Source organism: Podarcis gaigeae (genome assembly GCF_964106915.1).
Source record: "Podarcis gaigeae genome assembly, chromosome: 1".
NCBI lineage: Eukaryota > Metazoa > Chordata > Lepidosauria > Squamata > Lacertidae > Podarcis > Podarcis gaigeae.
The window spans coordinates 71508043-71527148 of record NC_139678.1 but is presented as its reverse complement, the minus strand read 5'-3'; the positions used below and the strand labels follow the sequence as shown (position 1 = coordinate 71527148).

Here is a 19106-nt window from a genome sequence, read left to right as displayed (position 1 = left end):
GTTTGTAAAAACTGTTTTTTCATGTGATTTTTTTTTTTTTAATGGCCAGAGAAATCATTATTAGTTTTTTTTATAGTTTTTTTTTAGTTTTCTTTTAAAGGCAGCATCCAAAAAACAAAATTTTGAGACCTGGAACAGTCAGAGATTGTTTGATGTTTAAATGCAAGAATGTTAAAAGAACTGTTAGCAACATTTAAAGAAAATGTTGCGTTTCCCACCATGCTATTTTTTTTTTAAAAAAACGGAAATACTATGACTGGCATTGTAAATTAGCACTGCCTTTTCAATACCGCTAGCACATACTGCAACAATTAACACTACATTGTTGATACTCCAGCATTCAAGAAGCCAGCAAAGAGAAGCAGTTGCACCATCTCTTTGGAGTCCATGACAAATTATCTGTGGCTACTAATATTTGCACCAGAGTGCATTATCTGTTCCCTATAGCAACAACTGACCGTCTGTTTCTTTTGAAAGCTGAGGCAAGAAATCAGAATCCATAAAGCACTGATATGGTTCCTCTAATTGTTAATGCTTTTCCATGCAATTATGTCCTTTTCCGGAATAATAAAAAAAATTCCCCAGCAGAGGTCAGGATCTTTGTCACTGACTTATTTTACAGATCCTTTTAACATCTGTCCCGCAGACTGCCGACTTCATTAGCAGATAAGAGACCTTAGTGTGCTCGGAGCCTGCTAAGTTCTTGTTCATCTTTACAGCTGTGGATTAACTCAGGCTTTCCAGAAGAGGACAACCAGATGGGATAATAGATGTTATTGGGTTGTGACAACAAAAGAAGCCAGAAATGAAGAAATAAATGTCCAAGTTCCAAGACAATTCAGGAGAGTTGTTTGGAGCTTTTTTTCTGAACAGTTACAATTGCCAGTCTGTTCTTAAGAAATAAGAAAAGCGGCATTGCACTAAAAAAAGGAAAGTCTATTCATATCTGTGTGGGAACCTAATCAGGCTCTTGTTTCCAGTGACGATGGCTCCCCAGTTGCACCAGGTCTGCGACAAGAATACTCCTTTTGTGTGCCGATTAATGTGGAAGCGATAAAATTTCCTATAAGAGACATATGTGTTTACATCTTGAGATGTGTTGTTTGACAAAAAGCTTTGTTCTCTGCATATTTTCCTTGCAGAGTTTCATGCTGAGTTGTTTTGCTGGAAAGCTTTGATTAGCTAGAATTAGTTTGCCAAAGTAAAATAGGCACTTGTTTCATGAGTCTTCTTGCTGAGCTGTAAATTATAGTCAAATGTAGGAGTGATGGAAAGAAACATTGATTTGTAGTGCTCTGACCAACTATAGACATAAAAATGTAAGGACATAACTCATTAAAGAACTACAGAGAGATATAAATATTCCATGGGCAAGTTCAAGTTCAGTTCTTTTAACAACTCTTATTTTTACATCAAGTGGCTGTAGATTAACATGTTAACAATGGAAGCAACAGCATTTAACATATTTAGTCATGCTTTCTTCCATTTAACTATTGGTTAATTATTAGTAAAATGAGAAATAACTGAGAGACCCACTGAATGTGCTTGTTCTAACTTGTCAGACAGCTAATGGTAGCAAAACTGTCAGACAGGTAATTACCCTTTGGGAATAAGGATTGTTACCTTAATAATTACTGTTACCATTAATATTATTTAATGTTAATAAGGATTATACACTATTTGTATTGCATATTGACTTGAATAAGATACAGATTTAATAGCCCCCACTCTATAAAGGTGAGGGCCACCTCATTTCCTTTCTATATTACTGGCAAAAGAATTAAGACTGCAATACGGTGCACACTTACTTGGCAGTAAAACCCCCACTAACACTTAGTTTTTAAGTGGTTGGCATAGAACTGTGCCATAAATCTACCTTCCATACAATAAATATACTTAGTTAAAAATGGGTTTTTAAAAATGCTATAATGGCAAAATGTTTATAGAGGGCAAAGTTGAGAGCAGGTAGATAGGGCTGTGAAACATGGAAATCAACTCTTGAGTGCAAGGGGTTTATGAGGGTTGCGGGGGGGGGGGGGTCAAGTCTGGGGAAAACTCCACGGGGAAGGTACAGGGGGAAGAAACCGATTTCAGTAGTGGGTGCCACCAGATAGCTTAGAGCCTGGTGCTGATAATGCCAAGGTTATAGGTTTGATCCCTGCGTATATGGGTTGGACTAGATGATGCTCAGGGTCCCTTCCAACTCTATGATTCTATGAATCTATGAACTCCTGAGAAGAAGTATCTGTATCTATTAGAACTTAGCGCAAGCTCATCCTTGGATAACATTGCATGGAGAGAGAAAATTAACTGTGAAAACCTGTCCATTAAAATGTTAACATGTTTAGCAAATATTACTTGCTATAGTCTAGAAATATTTTAACTACTGTAATAGCCTCCCATCCACTCTGTATATAGGCTGCCTTATTCAGATTCAGTTTCATTCCATGACACTCATTAATATTTGAGCTAAGTTAAAGTTGAATACTATAAACGATCAGGATATTAAGTCTTTTAGATTAATTGAGTAGGGCATGTGTTAATGAGCTGGGGGTTTGGCCAATAACATTTCTATTCTTTAAAAGGTATATTAACTTTTCAATTTATTAAGATAATATTTATATTTAGCCAAGAAAATCCTTCTGAGACCTAAAAAGTTGGTCGTGGTTTTGTTGCAATATGGTTTTCAATATAGAAACACTGGCATTTATAATATACACATTTGTAACAGGTAACATCTGTGCAAATGAGCTGTTAAATGAAAGAAAATGTGTACTTAAAACCCCCTAACCTAAAACTTGCTACATCATATTCGCACCCCACTTCATATCATATTCATTTTGAAACAGTGAATGTGTAATTTAATTCAATTATGAACTTTAAAAAGTGTGTGTTGTGCTTTAATACATGTATACAATTGTGAATGCAATTTATCCTGTTCTTCCTCAAAAGATCCAGATGCCGAGCCATGGAAGATATTTTTTCTAGCAAGAGCATCTGGTTCCTTGGCAGATTCCATAGGCAGTGGCATAGCAGCTTTGGAGTTGCCTCTGGGTTTATCACATGGTTAAGTTGCTGATGGCTCACTTGGCATCCCTTCTATTTCCTTTTAAGTCACCTAAGCTTTTGTGGACTCTGCTTTCTGCCCTGTTAATTCTCAGAGAGTTCAGTAGTATAGAGACCAGTATGATGCAGTTATGCATCTGATAAAACTAGGCTCAAAAGAGCTGCTCAGGCTCACATGGGAAGAGCCATTGAATAGCTGACCAACATTCTATATCACAGTAGAAATATATATAACAAATAATAAAATTGTCCAGTAGCATCTTAGAAGTGTGAAAGCTCATACCAAGAACAAACGTAGTTGGTCTCTAAGTTGCTACTGGACTACACACACACACACACACACACACACACACACACACACATTTTCCTACTGTGTCAGACCAACATGAATACCTACCTGATTCTATATCACAGACTGCTTTTGATCCACCCATTGGTTTGAAAAGCAGTTTAGCAATGGATTGCTGCAGTTCAGAAAAAGCAAGTCCAAATCATCTATTTTATGAAAGTAGTTCAATGACTGTTTTAATCCCGGCCTTACAACATTCTTGATATTTCCAGTATCATCAACGGTAGTAGTATGTCCAGCGAAATTCTGGTTGAAGAACATATGAAGCATAGAAAGAACCTGGCCTCCTACCCAAATACTGACTTAACTGTAGAAAATGAAAGCCAATGCAAAGGCTTTGCAAAGGCTACTTTGATATGTCTTTTCTCAGACATAGCAGCAGAGGACATGAGGGAGAAATAAGTACAAGTCTCATGCACAGCAATTCATATGTCAAAACAAGTACATTATTCCTGAAGATTAAATGGAGCCACTGCAAAGGTTAGATAATTGGTATAAGGTTCCAACAGTCAACTCATCAATGTGTCCACCATCAACCTCTAGGCAATGATTATCAGTGAAGATCATAAAAGGAATGTCTTTGCCATAATTGGGTTGTTAGCCAAAATGAGAATAGCCTATGTTGCATTCAAGCAGGGAGGGGTCCACCCATAAGGCAAGGTGAGGCGACCACCTTGGATGGCAGAATCCGCAGGGGCAACAAATTTGGCCTCCAAGGATTGCATTGCCCACTATTGCTGCTGTGGTGGCAGCAATGGTGAATCTCTTTTGCTGTTTTTTTGAACTACAATCTGGTTGCATTTGAAAAATCTTGCTTTTTATTTTTCCTCGTATTGATGATTTGATGTCAACCATATTGATCAGCATCTCCCAGTTTCTCATTTTATTTTTCTGCTACTTCTTCTTCTGAGTTCTGTATCTCAGATTCTTCCCTTGCACCCCCACCCCACCCCATATTCCCCCTTGTACCTGACCATTGGAACTTTGACCTGGCTTTCATTCATTACTAGCATCAACATTAAATTCAAATTTCCCATCCTCAGCTATAGTGATGGAACTCAGTCCAATCATTTCCTTTCTCTCTCACTTTCTTAGCTTTAACCTTAATTTTTTTCTGCATATCGCTTGTACCCTATGTCTGCTGGCTCAATGTAGTAGATCCAAGTTTGGTTTAGGATGCTGTCTTCCATTTCATTCTCCATGCAGCTGATTTGGCTTCAGTTTCTGGAGCAACAAAGGAAGCAGAGTCATGTTTTCGTTTTGAACTAGTCTTAAAACATTATTGCTTCAACCGTATCCTTTTGTGAGCCAGCGTAAAAAAGTGGCAGTAACATTTAGAGCTACAGTGGTACCTCAGGTTAAGTACTTAATTCGTTCCGGAGGTCTGTACTTAACCTGAAACTGTTCTTAACCTGAAGCACCACTTTAGCTAATGGGGCCTCCTGCTGCTGCCGCACCGCCAGAGCACGATTTCTGTTCTCATCCTGAAGCAAAGTTCTTAACCTGAGGTAATATTTCTGGGTTAGCAGAGTGTGTAACCTGAAGCATATGTAACCCGAGGTACCACTGTATTTTAAATTTATAACTTGACTGAAAAGAGCTGTTGTGATGCATGGATTTCTGTGGTGACTGAATAACGCATCTTAAAATTCATGATTTTGGACTCTGTTAATATTTTATTTAAAATATATTATTTATTTTTTTCGTCATTAGTCAAGAGCTACAAAGCTAGCATTTCAAATATTCCTGTTAAAGTATCCACTTTCCAAAGTTTGGGGTAAACAAGTTTTTAAAATTATTGTTTCCCATTCAAATTTATTTCCAGCTCATCACTGGCAATAGCGTGGGAGGTGGCAGGGGGCCCGCTGCCCCAGGTGCACAGTGGGGAGGGAGACATGAACCAGGTGCCCCTGTAGAGATCCCCATTGCACAACTGGGTGTGGAGGTTTAAGAGCAGCACCCTCCCTGTCCCTGCTGGCGCAAGGGCGGGGTGAGCAGAGTGTGAAGAGCATCTGTGCCTCACCCCCCGATGAGCAGACACTCTTGTACGGGCGGGGGCTGGCAAAATGCAGAGGGTGCTCTTCCCCCTCCAGCTGCCCAACACTTGCTCCCTGATGAGTGGCCAGGCCGCAGCCGGCAGCTCCACTCCTGAGTCAAGTCTGCCAGGGCAGGGCAGAGAAAGGAGAGGCAGCAGCAGCACTGCCACCCCTCTCCGCAGCTGGGTGACACCGTGTCAGGATGCCGCCAAGGCAGCATTTTCACACCCAGCCAGGAGCAGTGGGCTCTCTCCATGCCCCACACAGCTGGAGCATACGCCGCGCTGCTGTTGCCCATGGCTTCAACGGTTTTCTAAATGTGTTACAGGTTTTTAAATGAGCAGTTAAAGTAATATTCTCAGAACTAGATTTAATAAGCTGGGACCAGTACTTCAGCAGTGGTATAGTGGAGGTGAAGCACAGGGAAGTATTGTTGTAGGACATTTTTTTGGCAGGAGCAATGATATCACCTGGTGGAGCAAGTTGAGTTCAGGGCGGGATGCGAGTACCCCACTTTATTTCCATAATAATAACCCTGTGAGATATGCTAGTCTTCAGCCATGTGAACTCACCAGCCTTTGTGGCTAATTAGGGATACGAACCAAGATTTCAGCTAACGTCCAGTGTGCTCACCTGTGCACCACTGTTTGCTAGTATCCTATTCTATGACTGTCAGCTGATCCTAATAATTTTTTACTATGTATTATTAAATGTATATACCACCCTTCAGCTGAAGATCACAGGGCTGTTCACAGTACATATATTGTGTATGCTCCTGTTTCAGAGGGAGTGCCTGTAAGCGGGAAAAGTTATAATAAATCAATTTTTTGGAATTCTCCTTTAAAGTGTGGTTATGAAGGTTGTCATGGTAAACTCCTGAACTTCAATATGTACCACTATAACACAGTTCCAGGCTCTGAAACTAGGTTTAGAGGCAGTGGCCAACATGATCACATTCTTTAATAACTGCAGCAGCATATATAAATTGAGTCATCTTTATACAATAGCCAGATACCCCTTTTGGTAAGGTTATGAAATGTCAGAGAAATTATGGGATGCTTTAGCGCTTCAGTGTTTGCCTGATGTTAGTTATAGGAAAACTGGGTCACATGAATGTAAGCTGCTTCTAAGTGGAGACTCCACACAGTACTATTCTAGACTTGTACCCATTGGAGTGTCTATGCTCAATATGATTGATGTACTTTCTTACTTTGTGGATGTATTACCTCTGAAAAGGAATGCCTTTGGACTAAGAATGTCCCAGTTGCCTTGCTGACATCCTTGAATGAATTTGCCTGGAGCTGGAATAGGGATAATTGAATACTCGGTAGTGTACATTCTCTTCTCTGTCTATCCTAACTGTGTCTCTGGACTTGAAAATGTCAGGTCTTCCAAATGGGCTATCTGTTGCAGAGTACAAGTTGAAGAAACTGGACCCACCATTGGGGGGGGGGGATTCTGGTCTGTTTCCTGGGACATGGTAAGAAGTCCCAAGTTGAAATGGGACAAATTGATGGACAAATACAGTAATGTGAACTATGTGAAGAAAGTTGGGGTATAAATGTTCAGATAGACCTTGCTAACTAACAAACATACGAGGCATTACACTTACCTCTGTAAAACAAGAAAACCCTTAATAAAAACAAAAAACAAAAAAACCCCTAGATTCCTTTTCTTCCCCAGTTGTTTTGTTCTGTTGTCATCACTCTGCTTTAATAATCTAATCAAATTTGCACAGGAAATGCATCTATCATATACAAAAACTTCTGCAACAGTTCCCAACTGCTAGTGCACAATTAAATAGCCCACTAAAAGGAATGATCCTAAGAATGAGCATGTTAGTTTATGTACCATAGCCAAGGGGGTGTTGATAAGATACCAGCTCCAGCAGCAGAACAAGTAATTACTCAGTACATAAAGAAGAGTTGTGAAATCAAGAGTTCAAACAAAGGAGCAAAAACCACAGCATTCATCCTAAATATTTAATTTCAGCAGAATCTTAAAGCTTGTGTCCTGTTTGTTTGGGGATTGTGTGACATAGCAGTGGAGTGGAATAGGTTGGTCTTGCCCTTCAGGTGATATATGGAAGTAATACCTCTGGATGTGAATGGGTTTCCCCCCACAGTCCAGTGGGTTGAGTACTATAGACAAACAGAAAACTATTATTTTTTCTCTGTTGAAAAACTAAAGTACTGACTCTGCATGCATTTGTCTAGCCACTGAGTCATAGAGCATGTGCAGTATTGTGTAACTTTCATTTCTTTGGAGGCTTGTTATATTAGAAAAAGTGCTCCAAAGAAAGCAACAATTATGACATAAGCACATCTGGCTCTTGCAAATTATTCTTTATTAAGCTTTCATTTAATTACATGTGCTGAAAGGTCTGCTTTTGATTACTGTAATTTTTTTTATTTGTCCATCTGAATGATAGTCATGTTCGAAATTACATACAAACCACCTGGTTTTTTTCCACTAATAAGGCAAATTTTATACAGATTTACTTGTTAAAGAGGGAATAGGATCTTCCCTGTTTATAGTGGTAGAACTATTGCTACTGCTAATTCAAGGTGAGGTTTTAAGGTTGGTTGCTAGAGAGAAATTGAACTTACCTAAGATTTGTTCAGAAAATACCATATAATGTTTTAGGAAGAGTTATACTCACCTTTACAAGTAGGAATTTACGCTTCTATTCAAATTAGCACTAAAATATATTTGACATGTAAATTGTACTTACAGGTAAAATATAAAATCTGTTGACTGCCTCATGTCAATGAAAAACAACAGGGTGTTAAACAAAAGAAATATGTGCAGATTACTATAATATTGCATGATAGTTACTTGCACTCCAATTTTAAATATATTTGATGGGGTTTTGGGATGTGCTTTATATTCAAGACAGCTAACCACTTTCTCCATTAAGTTGCCATTCAGGCCTTAACCTAGAAGTCTTGAATGACATTGTCCAGTGCCTGCCAGGAAAATGGGAGATTCTCTGTTACCACACCCCTAGGGCCTCAGAATATTTCAGCTATCGTTTATAAAGTGCTGAAGCAGATAATCCTAAGGAGAAGAGTTATTCTTGTTTTGCAGCAACTCTATGCCGCTCAATTGGCCAGCATGCAGGTTTCGCCTGGAGCAAAGATGCCCTCCACCCCTCAGCCGCCAAACACAACAGGGGCACTTTCACCTACTGGGATGAAAAATGAAAAGAGAGGGACCAGCCCTATAACTCAAGTTAAGGTATTTCTTTAAGTTTCCTTTCGTGAATACTCCCACTGATACAATGCAATATAATAATTTCAAACAAGCAAATCTGGTGGTATTTCAGCTCTCCAGGGTCAGACCTTTTGACCCTGTGAACTCTGCCCGCCACATATAACAATCATGCTGCTATGTACTTGTTTACAAGGTATATGGCGAGTCTGGAGACCCCAGTCTTGCCAAGGGCCTTTGGTTGTGACTCTTTTCCAGTTCACTGTTATTTTGAATGTCAAGATTCACCAGCCGTTCATGTGACTGGAGATACTGTTATTTCAGGATAAGTTATAACCTAGTTTTTAAATATATTCTACACTGCTTTCAACTATTAAAATTTATCACTCGTCAGTTCCAGAGTTTCTTATTTTATATTTATATTGGTGTTCTCAAGTAAGCATGCATGAGACGAGACTGAAAATCCAATGTGGATTCACCTTTTTCATTCCTAGGCATGAGCAGCATGAAAAATCCCTGTGATTGAGGAGGTGTATGAGCCAGGGGTGTATCTGCTCTGTTAAGTCCTATGTTTGACATAACTTGGGCAGCGCATCTGGAACATGTGATGTGTAATACGATAGTGATTGCGTAAATCTTACTAGTATTGCATGAAAAGACTGGCAGTCATGCCAAATGGTTTAACAAGAACTAGCCTTAACTATGTAAAATGGCAAGCAAAACCACTCCCCTTCTTATTTTACAAATTAGATCGTTTCATTTAAAGAAGCCCCAGATAAAAATAAAAATTAAAGGAGGATGGCTGGAGGGGGGGAAAGACCATCACTGCCAATTGATTGGGAGAGAAAAAAAGCCATGACTTCAGATTGATTGGACCCTTGTTGATAGCACACTGTTGCTGGTATTTGGCGTGCTTCTATTTGGTTTTGATGTATTGTCAAAAGCTCATGCATACTTAATTGTCACTTGCTTAGAGAACTAGGAAGCTGCAGTGTGATACTTGGCAGCAGCATGCAATGACTAAACTGCCTCCTTTCCAGCTTTCTGTAGGCAGCTGGAAATTATTTGTTTGTTTGCTTTAGGCCTATTTCCCACACCAGCCATCCTTCCTTAAGAAATATAGCAAAAAGATTTTTAACAAAGTGAAACAGAGATAATAATATGCTTATACAATTAAAAGTATAAAATATTATTGGCTGAAAGTGCAGTATGCCCCCTTTAACCTCAGACACTAATAACCGGCCTTAATTCAGAAATGGAATTCCCCATTGTTTGTGTTGCATGATTCCCAGCATAAAAGAAAACAAGGCAGCCGCTCTGTGCTGCATGGATCCTCTGTGCGTGAGTGGCACTGAGGATGCTGGTTCACAGCAGATGAGTTGCCTGAATGATCTGCAGGTTCCGTTCATTCCTTCATTTCTATGATTTGAAACTGCTATTTCAAACATGTTGGGATTGTATGAATAGAGCCACCCCTACCATTGAGCAGAGTGAGGCAGTAGGTGCTAGACATGGTGATGGCAACCTCCTGGCTGTTCCTACCCTCCTGAGCCGGTTCTCCTGAAGCAGCAATGCTTGCTTGCTCTTGACCACTGCAGTCTGTCTGTCTTGCCTCACCTCATTTTCTTTTTCCAATGTGCCAGAGGTGGCACTCATCCTTTGCTTTGCTGATTTGACACATCCTGTTGCCACTACAATTGCATTGCTATAGTCGTTTAAATGGGTAACAAGCAAGCAGCAGGCAGGCAGTGACCAAACAGTGTCAAGGTGTTATAGGCCAGAGCTGAGTGTGCCACATAACCAGCCTTGCACCCCAAAACTTCCTTCGGGTGCAGTGGAAGACATTATTCCACCCTTAGCGGATTCAGCTGCCAGTCCAGTTAGCTAGCTTCTGTTGATAGAATGGAGGTGGGATCTTATCCTTTGTTCGAAAAAGCAAAGTATGTTGGACTGCAGAACGTCCCAGGCTCTATCCCTGGTGAGGCTGGGGATGACCCCACCTGAAACCCTGGACAGCTACAGCCAATACTGATTAGATGGGCCAATGGCCTGACTCAGTATAAGGCAGCATCCTGTGTCCCTATCACTGTAAATTTTTAACAGAAACAGATGCAAATTCCACAGGACCAGGTAGCAGATACCACAACTTCCAGGCTAGTTCTTCAAGGGGAGATGAGAACACTTTCACACTGTCCTTGAACACAGTTGCAGGGAGCCCACAGTTCTGGGTGAATGTGATAGTGCATCAGCAGGACAGTAGCCAGGGTCCTGGGAAATGGTGGATACCTGTTTCACATCACATTATCAATTCCACATTCAGCATGGGAAGCTGAGATTTTAATTCCACCATCACCTCCTTTAGCCATGTGGACAAGGATGAGATCCATGATGGGCTTGAGATCTTTGTATGTGTGGACTTTGAGGACTGAGTGGCTGGGGCAACCCAGCAAGGTGGGTGGGCTAGATATAAATAATAATAATAATAATAATAATAATAATAATAATTATTATTATTATTATTATTATTAGACACAGCCAACCCCCCAAAACATCAGTGATAAGGATATGTTTAATAGGTTCTTAATGTCATTGTCCTCAAAGCTTTCTCATATTACTGTCTCCTTCAGACTAACTGAGGAAAAAGCTATATTTTATGTGACTTCTACAAATAAAGAGGGTGCCTATATAGCAATGGCCTAGAAATAACATAAACTGTAGAGTAAGTGCAGTATTATAAATAGTTACTTATTTGTTGCATTGGGCGATTTAATACATTATATATGACAAGTTGTACCATGCAGAATCTCTACTTGACAGCAAGAAGAATGGCAATGATAAGATAATGGACTGCATTATTGTATCCTTTCATATATTTCTAAGCTTTGAAGTGTTCAGTGCTGTCTGCTAAAATATAGATGATGCACCCTTATATCTAGCATATCTCAGCTTTGGGCATATTTTAAATGAGAGAGCCATGTTACCAGGCTCTTTTCATTTTAATTACAGAAAATCAGTATTCTGCTATTCCAAAAATGCTGTGCCTGGCTGATTGCTAACAAGTTCAACACAGGGTACAAACTCTCCAATGAACAGGGTGAGGTTGCATTGTAAAGGGGAGTGCTAGATCAAAAGAACAAGTTTCTTAGATTTTTCTTTTTCCAGAAGTTAGATGTTTCATAAGAGTAGATGTGCACCGATTTTTGCTATGTGAGTTCCTGCAGCCCAATCTCCCCTCATTTCACTTGTACAAAAGACACCACAAAGCGAGTGAATACCTGATAGTTATAATTATATGACTATGGATCTGCTTATATCAGTACCAAATTTATATTTCCCTTGTCTAGATTTACATGCATGCCATAAATTAGAGACTGACACATTAGTGTTTTTTTAAAAGTGCTGTAAAACACATCCCCAAAGTATAGTCTGACCTTTGTAATATTTAACAATAATATAATACAGTCGTACCTTGGAAGTTGAATGGAATCCTTTCCGGAAGTCCGTTTGACTTCCAAAACATTCGGAAACCAAAGCACAACTTCTGATTGGCTGCAGGAAGCTCCTGCAGCCAATTGGAAGCCACGGAAGGTCCGTCGGACATTCGGCTTCCAAAAATAGTTCGCAAACGGGAACACTCACTTCTGGGTTTGTGGCGTTCAGGAGCCAAAACATTCAAGAACTATGCTGTTCGAAAAACAAGGCACGACTGTATCTAGTTCCACTTGAACTATGTCAAGCTGTATGATGCACAAGATAAGAATGGGAGGTTTAATGAAAACTGTAAACATATTGATAAGCCTTGCTCTGCATAGCCTGTTGAATTCTAAGATCACAATACAGTATATCTTCTTTTTCATTCATCATGTTGTCTAGCTATAGACAATACTGCAGATTGTAAAAGAATTCCTTAAAACTTTCCAATCTGATCCATAGCTAATAACTTGATCTTGCACTCTATTGCTGTAAGACATACCACATAGATTCTGGCATTAAAATCCATTTGCCCTACAGTGGGGCAAATGCTTCAGCAGTGCTATCGTGGCAGTAATTGCTATTGCCTTTTTTTTTTTTAGCCTTTGCATCGTACAGCAGTGTCATGCATGATTTTTGAAGGTTGTATGTCTGGTGGCTCAGAGTACTGCATTCAAAAGGCCCTGGCCTGAGCTCTTGAGGCCCGGTGAAAAAAATCACAGTCAAGTACCAATAATACTAGATGTGTTCAGATGGCAAGCAAGATATAGCTATGTTGCTTAGATCCTATTTTAATTTAAATAACAATCAAATTCCATCCAATAGTAGTAACAGGGTGCTTGCTTTAGCTTTGTGAATTCTAGTGCCTGCTAATGCTGTTGGATCAGGGTGTGAGAATTTCATCATGTTAGGGTTATGCTGGAAAATAAACTGCTGTTACAACCTCTCTCCCCCCTCTCTCCAGATTTTTAGGGGGGGGGGGTTGCAGAAATGTTTCACAAAGATATTGTGACCAAAAAGTCTTGTACAAAAAACAAAAACAAAGTCAAGGATACCTAGGCGTAAACAAATATAAATGTTTAAGGTATTAAGTATATTTTCCTGTTTAATTTTACCCATAACCCCACCATTCACACACATATATACAGTCTGTTTTGCAGTTCCAATAACTTTTCAAATAGGCCCAGTAAAGCAACACAACTGAGCTGCTAGAATTTTTCTTAAATAATTCTTTGTAAATGCCCTGGGTTAATTTAGATCTCAGAAAACACATTAGGAAATTAGGCAGTAATGCGAGCTAATTCAAATTTTAATTTGCCAAAAAGAATGATCCAGCTCTATAGTTAATGTAAATAGAGGCATAGCACAGAGAAATTAATGAGGTTTTCCTTTCATTGAATCTTCAAGGAGTGTAGATAATTAGCTTCTTTTGTTATTATTGCAAGGAAATGCAGCATTGTCTAGGAGGTGTAAAATAGCTGTGGCTTCCAAAGTGATAATGTGTTTCATTTGTCTTTTTCTAATAATTATTTACATTAAACTCTTTTAGGATGATGCCGCACAGCCACTGAATCTTTCAGCCAGACCCAAGACAGCGGAACCTGTCAAATCCCCGACGTCACCAACACAGAACCTCTTCCCTACTAGTAAAACCAGCCCCGTGAATGCAGCCAATAAAAGTGGAATCCCCAGCCCTATTGGTGGAACTCTGGGAAGAGGATCTTCTCTAGGTACTCAGAAGGGGAGAAATGCTGGGGATTTAGCATAGGAATGGGCTGGCAGGCTTTGTATGGTCTACATAGTTAACTACTTGAGTGCATGCTCACACTATATTAGCATTTATGAGATAATGCAACTCCATAATAACTTATGCTGTGATAAATTTGTTAGTGTTTAAAGTGCCCACAAGACTTTTTTTTTTTGCTTTTCCTGCCACAGGTGAACAAGATTATCCTCCTTGAAATTATCTATGTTAGCTGAGCCTGGGTATGCAGCTTTGCTTTAGAACTTAGAATGCCATGCTGGAATGGACCAATGTCTATCTAGCCCAATATGCTTTGCAGTATGAAGTCAGCAGATGCTAGATCCAGGTGTTATTGGATGCCAGTGGCCATTAGCCCCCAACTATCATTGACAGTGGTCAGGGATAATGGGAGTTGTAATCAAGGAATAACTGGAAGCCCACATGTTCCCCAACCCTGAGATTTGTACTCCAGCAGCATAATCCAGTGTTTCTAGCTTCTTCCCACTCCTGATTTGGGAAAGAAACAAATTACTGTCCTTTGAGGCCATTGATTTCTAAAGCTTCACTTAAAAAACATGCTTTTTATTGATTTAGCACATCCCTCATGTGCAAGCGCACACCCTTATGAACAGCTCCTGCTTGTTTCTGAAAATCTGTTGTGGTGGAAATGTGATTGGTGGTACAGTTCACACAAGGACAGTACTTTTCCTCATCTAGGGACAGTTTCCTCCAGTACTAGGTTTTGGTATCTCTACAGAAGTGACCTAAAAGTAGGGTTTCTATAGTGCAAAAGAAAACACATTTATGGTTTCAGCAAGACAGAAAAATTACTTTCTGTAGGTATTTTTAGGTGCTTGCACTATTTTTCAAAATGATGATATAGCAAGTTTGTATTATAGAATTTATACCATCCTATTGGGACATGGAAGAAGAGGATATAAGCATTCTGTACAGTATGCAAAGAACAGCTGTTTGCATTTTGTTCTATATCATTACCTTATTTTTATCATCATCATTACACACACACACACACACACACACACACACACACACACACACAATCCCTATTCTCAATTTTCCTGTATGCAGTAGCCAACAGAGGTAGTCATAACCTGCAGAGCCTTTCTATCTCTTTAAAGAGCTCCAAAGTTTCAGAAATGATGCTTCTTTTGCCGTTTTCTCCTTCCCTACCCCCTCTCTTTTGTTGGGTCATGGCTGGCATCAGGAGTCATCATTGTTGGGACTCTAACAAGGCTCACACTTTAGAGGAAGCCAACTGTTGATCCCTGGAGCCAGCTCCTCCCCCTGCTTCTTGCTATTGCTGACTGTTCATCTACCCTCTCCAGATGAGAAAGCAGTAGCAGGAGGAAGGAAGAGGAGTAGCAACTGCCACAGTTTCCCTCTGGACAGTGGACTGGGCTGGAACATCCCCCCCCCCAAAAAAAAATCTGGAACCAACTATAAATCAGGGGTGGGCAGACTTCTGGCTTGTGAGATTTACATTGTGTTTTTGTCTAGGTCCATCAATGAGAGCCAGGCGCTAGTCTTAGATGGTAGAGCAAATGGCTTACTATGTCCCCTAAGCCAGACACAGGACTGACATGATATATCTAAGTACAAATCTACATTCATGTTGGAGATTTGAAACACAACTCTAAAACTGTCTAGCGGACATGCCCAAAGGAAGGCATTTAATATTCATATTTCACAGAACAGGAACACTGAGACTGATAAGTGATTAGTACAAAGCCAACCACAGCAGAGAAATATATATATATATATATATATATATATATATATATATATATATAAAACTTTCAGTTTCATCTGCTGTTGTTGGGAGTCAGAAACTATTGCTCCTTTGTTGCTAACCAGGGAAAGTTCTGCTAGTAGATGTGAGTGCACAATAGGAATCAGGTTAAGAAGCAGATAAGAGTTTTTAAAGAAACAGGATACTTTTCTGGGTAATGACCTGGAACTATTAAAGACTGGATAAATATGGAAACAAGTTTATGAACCTGAAAATACTTGTATCATTTTGTATGGGGTTCTCCAACATTGCAGGATCATTTGGAACATGAGCAGTCATCTATGTAAGAGAGGGTTGTGATGAGACCCCTTTCAGGAGGGAGTTCCAGAGTCTGCACAGCCACTGAAAAGTCCCACTCCTGGTCCCAAATAGGCATATTGGGGGTGGGGGGCAGTAGGCAGGTAGGTTCATGTGAGAGAAGGTAGTCCTACAAATATCCTAGTCCTGAAACTTAATGTGCTTTAAAGGCCATGACCAGCATTTAGAAATGGACTTGGAAACAAATTGGAAACCAATGTTTGTATTTTAGAAAGGAAGTCCCTGAATATGATCCCTGCAAATAGCCTAGCCAAGTCATTCTGTGCCAGTTTTTCCAAGCACACTTCACAAGCAGCTCTCCATAGAGCACATTGCAGTAATTCAGACTTTGTCCTTGCCAAATGGGCAGTCTACAGAAACAGGCGTTGGTTGCCCCTACTCTCCTCCGTGAGCCTAAGCTGGGCAAGAGCACAGTGACTTCAAGTTTCCAAACACTGAATGATTTTTGTCCTTTGGTATAAACATAGAAAACCCTTCCAGAAGTCTATTCTTTTCTACACTCAAATTCATCTGCAACAGCAATGAGAGTTTATTTAATTCCTACCCTGACTTGTTTCTCAATCAGAACTGAATCAAAATGTATTGTCTCAGTGTATTTACAGCTCTGGACTTTTATTTAAGTGCTATCTCACATGCACTCACACACATGCTGTAACATGCCATTCCACGACTAGAGTGCCTTGAATCCAGAATTATACAATCACAACAGAAGACTAATTAAAATTCACATAGTATTTACCTGGACACCTGGTATTTTGGTTGCTTTTCTCATGCCCTAACCCAAATGCTGCTTCATTGGGCAGAGTCCTTTTGTTAAGTGCTTTGTGTGATGGCAAGTCACTGTTATCTTGTTGGGTAAAATTGTCCCCTCCCTGCTTCCTTCAATAAAAGACTCTCAAATCTTTTATTTAACAACATGATAAAATCTGAAGCGGTGAGTGTAGTGGCCACAGGCAAAGTGATCTTTAGGCTAGCTGGTTGTGAGGAGAAAATAAAAGAGGGGCCACTCTGTTATTTGTCCTACCCACATGAATTCATGGAGAGCTATTAAAAATAAATATAGACAGTTGTAGCATTATGCAAACATAATGTCATGATGTAAGTATATATTCATAAAATAGATATAAAAACAAAAAATAAGCCATTTCAGTAAGCCATTTAGTATTGGCTGTGCTATACTGACAGCTCTGAGAGGACTAGTTGTAGCTAAGTAGACATTCATCTGGGCAGAAAACAAATCTGGATTTATGCCCATGTCTTAATTATTGGTGCATGTATTTAATGAACAGTAGACAGGGTGATACCCAACTTTGTGGAAGTGTTCATCACCTGCAGTTCTCCACCTCTTTAAAATTTGCCCTGGAGGATCCCCACACCCTCCAGAGCAGATCTGGGAAGCTCACATGGAGCTTCAGTAGGTGCTCTTCACACTCTTCATGGTATTCCATTGACAGATGAAAACAGTAGAATATTTTTAAGTTTGCATCACCTGGAATAAGTAGGTGGTCTGCAACAATTAGTTGGGTGTGTTCAGTCTTTCATGCAAACAAAGAGGACGATTTTTTAATGGACTGCTTTCAAAAATATCCTTAAATAAAGATTATCTTTGTTGTTTCCAGACATCCTTTCCAGTCTTAACTCACCTGCCCTGTTTGGGGACCAGGATACAGTCATGAAAGCCATTCAGGAGGCTCGAAAGATGAGAGAACAGATCCAGCGGGAGCAGCAGCAACATCATCATGGCCTTGATGGAAAACTTCCTGCCATGAATAACATGGGTCTAAACAACTGTAGGACTGAAAAGGTACTGTATTCCTCTCCTGTCATTTCTTCTGCTCATTTTTATTTGCAATTCTATCCAGCCAGTGGTCTCTGAACCTCATGTTGCAGCTTCTGCATTTCTAGTTTGAATCATCTTTGATACTGACAAAATAGTTATTCACTATGTCATATAGTTCTATTTTAAAAAAGACAAAACTTCCTCCTCTTACAGGAAGAAGGAAATTTAGACTCCCAAACATAAAATTATCATCATCATCATCATTATAGGGCATATATACTAGCATTCGGGCTGGGGGAGTCATGTCTGATGAAATGAGTGGACATAAGAGCCTTGATGGAGCAGCATAAAGTTAATCTAGCCCAGCATCCTTCTTTCCACAGTGGCCAACTAATGCCTATGGAAATTCTGTGCACTTTCTCCATGTCATGCAAAAATTTTATAAGTCTCTGTTACGTCACCACTTACTTCTTATTTTTCTATACAGTGGTGCCCCGCAAGACGAACGCCTCGCAAGACGGAAAACCCGCTAGACGAAAGGGTTTTCCGTTTTGGAGGCGCTTCGCAAAATGAATTTCCCTATGGGCTTGCTTCGCAAGACGAAAATGTCTTGCGAGTTCCTGCGGGTTTCCCCGCCTTTTTTCTCCCTTTTTCTAAGCAGCTAAGCCGCTTATCAGCTGATCCGCTAAGGTGATAAGCCACTGAACCGCTAATAGCGCTAATCCGCTAAGCTGTCAATGGGCTTGCTTCGCAAGACGAAAAAACCGCTATACGAAGAGCCTCACGGAACGGATTAATTTCGTCTTGCGAGGCACCACTGTATTAAAGAGCTCCAAATGCATTAGCCTACCTAAAAGGGAAATATCTGGTCTTAAGTAACCATGACAGAAGCAGAGGAGGGTGAGCACATGGACACGATGCTTGTTCCCAATTTAGCAATCCTCAGCCAGAATCATTGCATATGAACTGGGCTATATTTTTCAAACTGCTATCCAAAGCTGCCTTGCATGAAATCCATTAGCTCAGCATTGTGTGCAGTGACTGGTAAGAGCTCTTCAGGATATCAGACAGGGCACATTCCCAGGCCTACCTGCAAATGCTGTAGATTGAAGCAAGGACCTTCTGCATGCAAAGGAGGCGCTTTACCATTGAGCTGTGCCCATTTTTTCATGCTGAATTAGGACAAAAGGGGAGGCAACCATAAGCACAACCTTCATTCTGATGTCTGTCTTTCTGTGAATTTTAGAGTCAGAATGGTCATGGCCTTTTAATGAGTAATCTGTTTCCAGTACTGATTTTTAAAAACGTGTTCTGGGAAA

General features: G+C 40.0%; 1 protein-coding gene and 1 long non-coding RNA gene across 53 annotated transcripts in view; one reads left to right on the top strand and one right to left on the bottom strand.

Moving 5' to 3' along the window:
* The window catches only part of LOC310833723, a 117670-nt gene that overhangs the window by 5747 nt on the left and 92817 nt on the right, over positions 1 to 19106 (bottom strand). The window contains exon 3 of one of the 3 annotated variants that reach the window (XR_014558897.1): positions 4547 to 4639. The exons of the other annotated variants lie outside the window; for them this stretch is intronic. This is a non-coding gene — a long non-coding RNA (uncharacterized lncRNA). Of the gene's footprint in view, positions 1 to 4546; positions 4640 to 19106 lie in introns of those variants that run through there. 3 annotated transcript variants of the gene reach the window in all.
* SOX6 (SRY-box transcription factor 6) overlaps positions 1 to 19106 on the top strand; it is a 451086-nt gene that overhangs the window by 381600 nt on the left and 50380 nt on the right. For all 50 annotated transcript variants that reach the window (XM_083704983.1, XM_083705002.1, XM_083704991.1 and 47 more), the window contains 3 exons: positions 8542 to 8691; positions 13685 to 13865; positions 17627 to 17811. In XM_083704983.1, coding sequence (XP_083561109.1) covers positions 8542 to 8691; positions 13685 to 13865; positions 17627 to 17811 — 516 coding nt within the window. The remainder of the gene's footprint in view (positions 1 to 8541; positions 8692 to 13684; positions 13866 to 17626; positions 17812 to 19106) is intronic.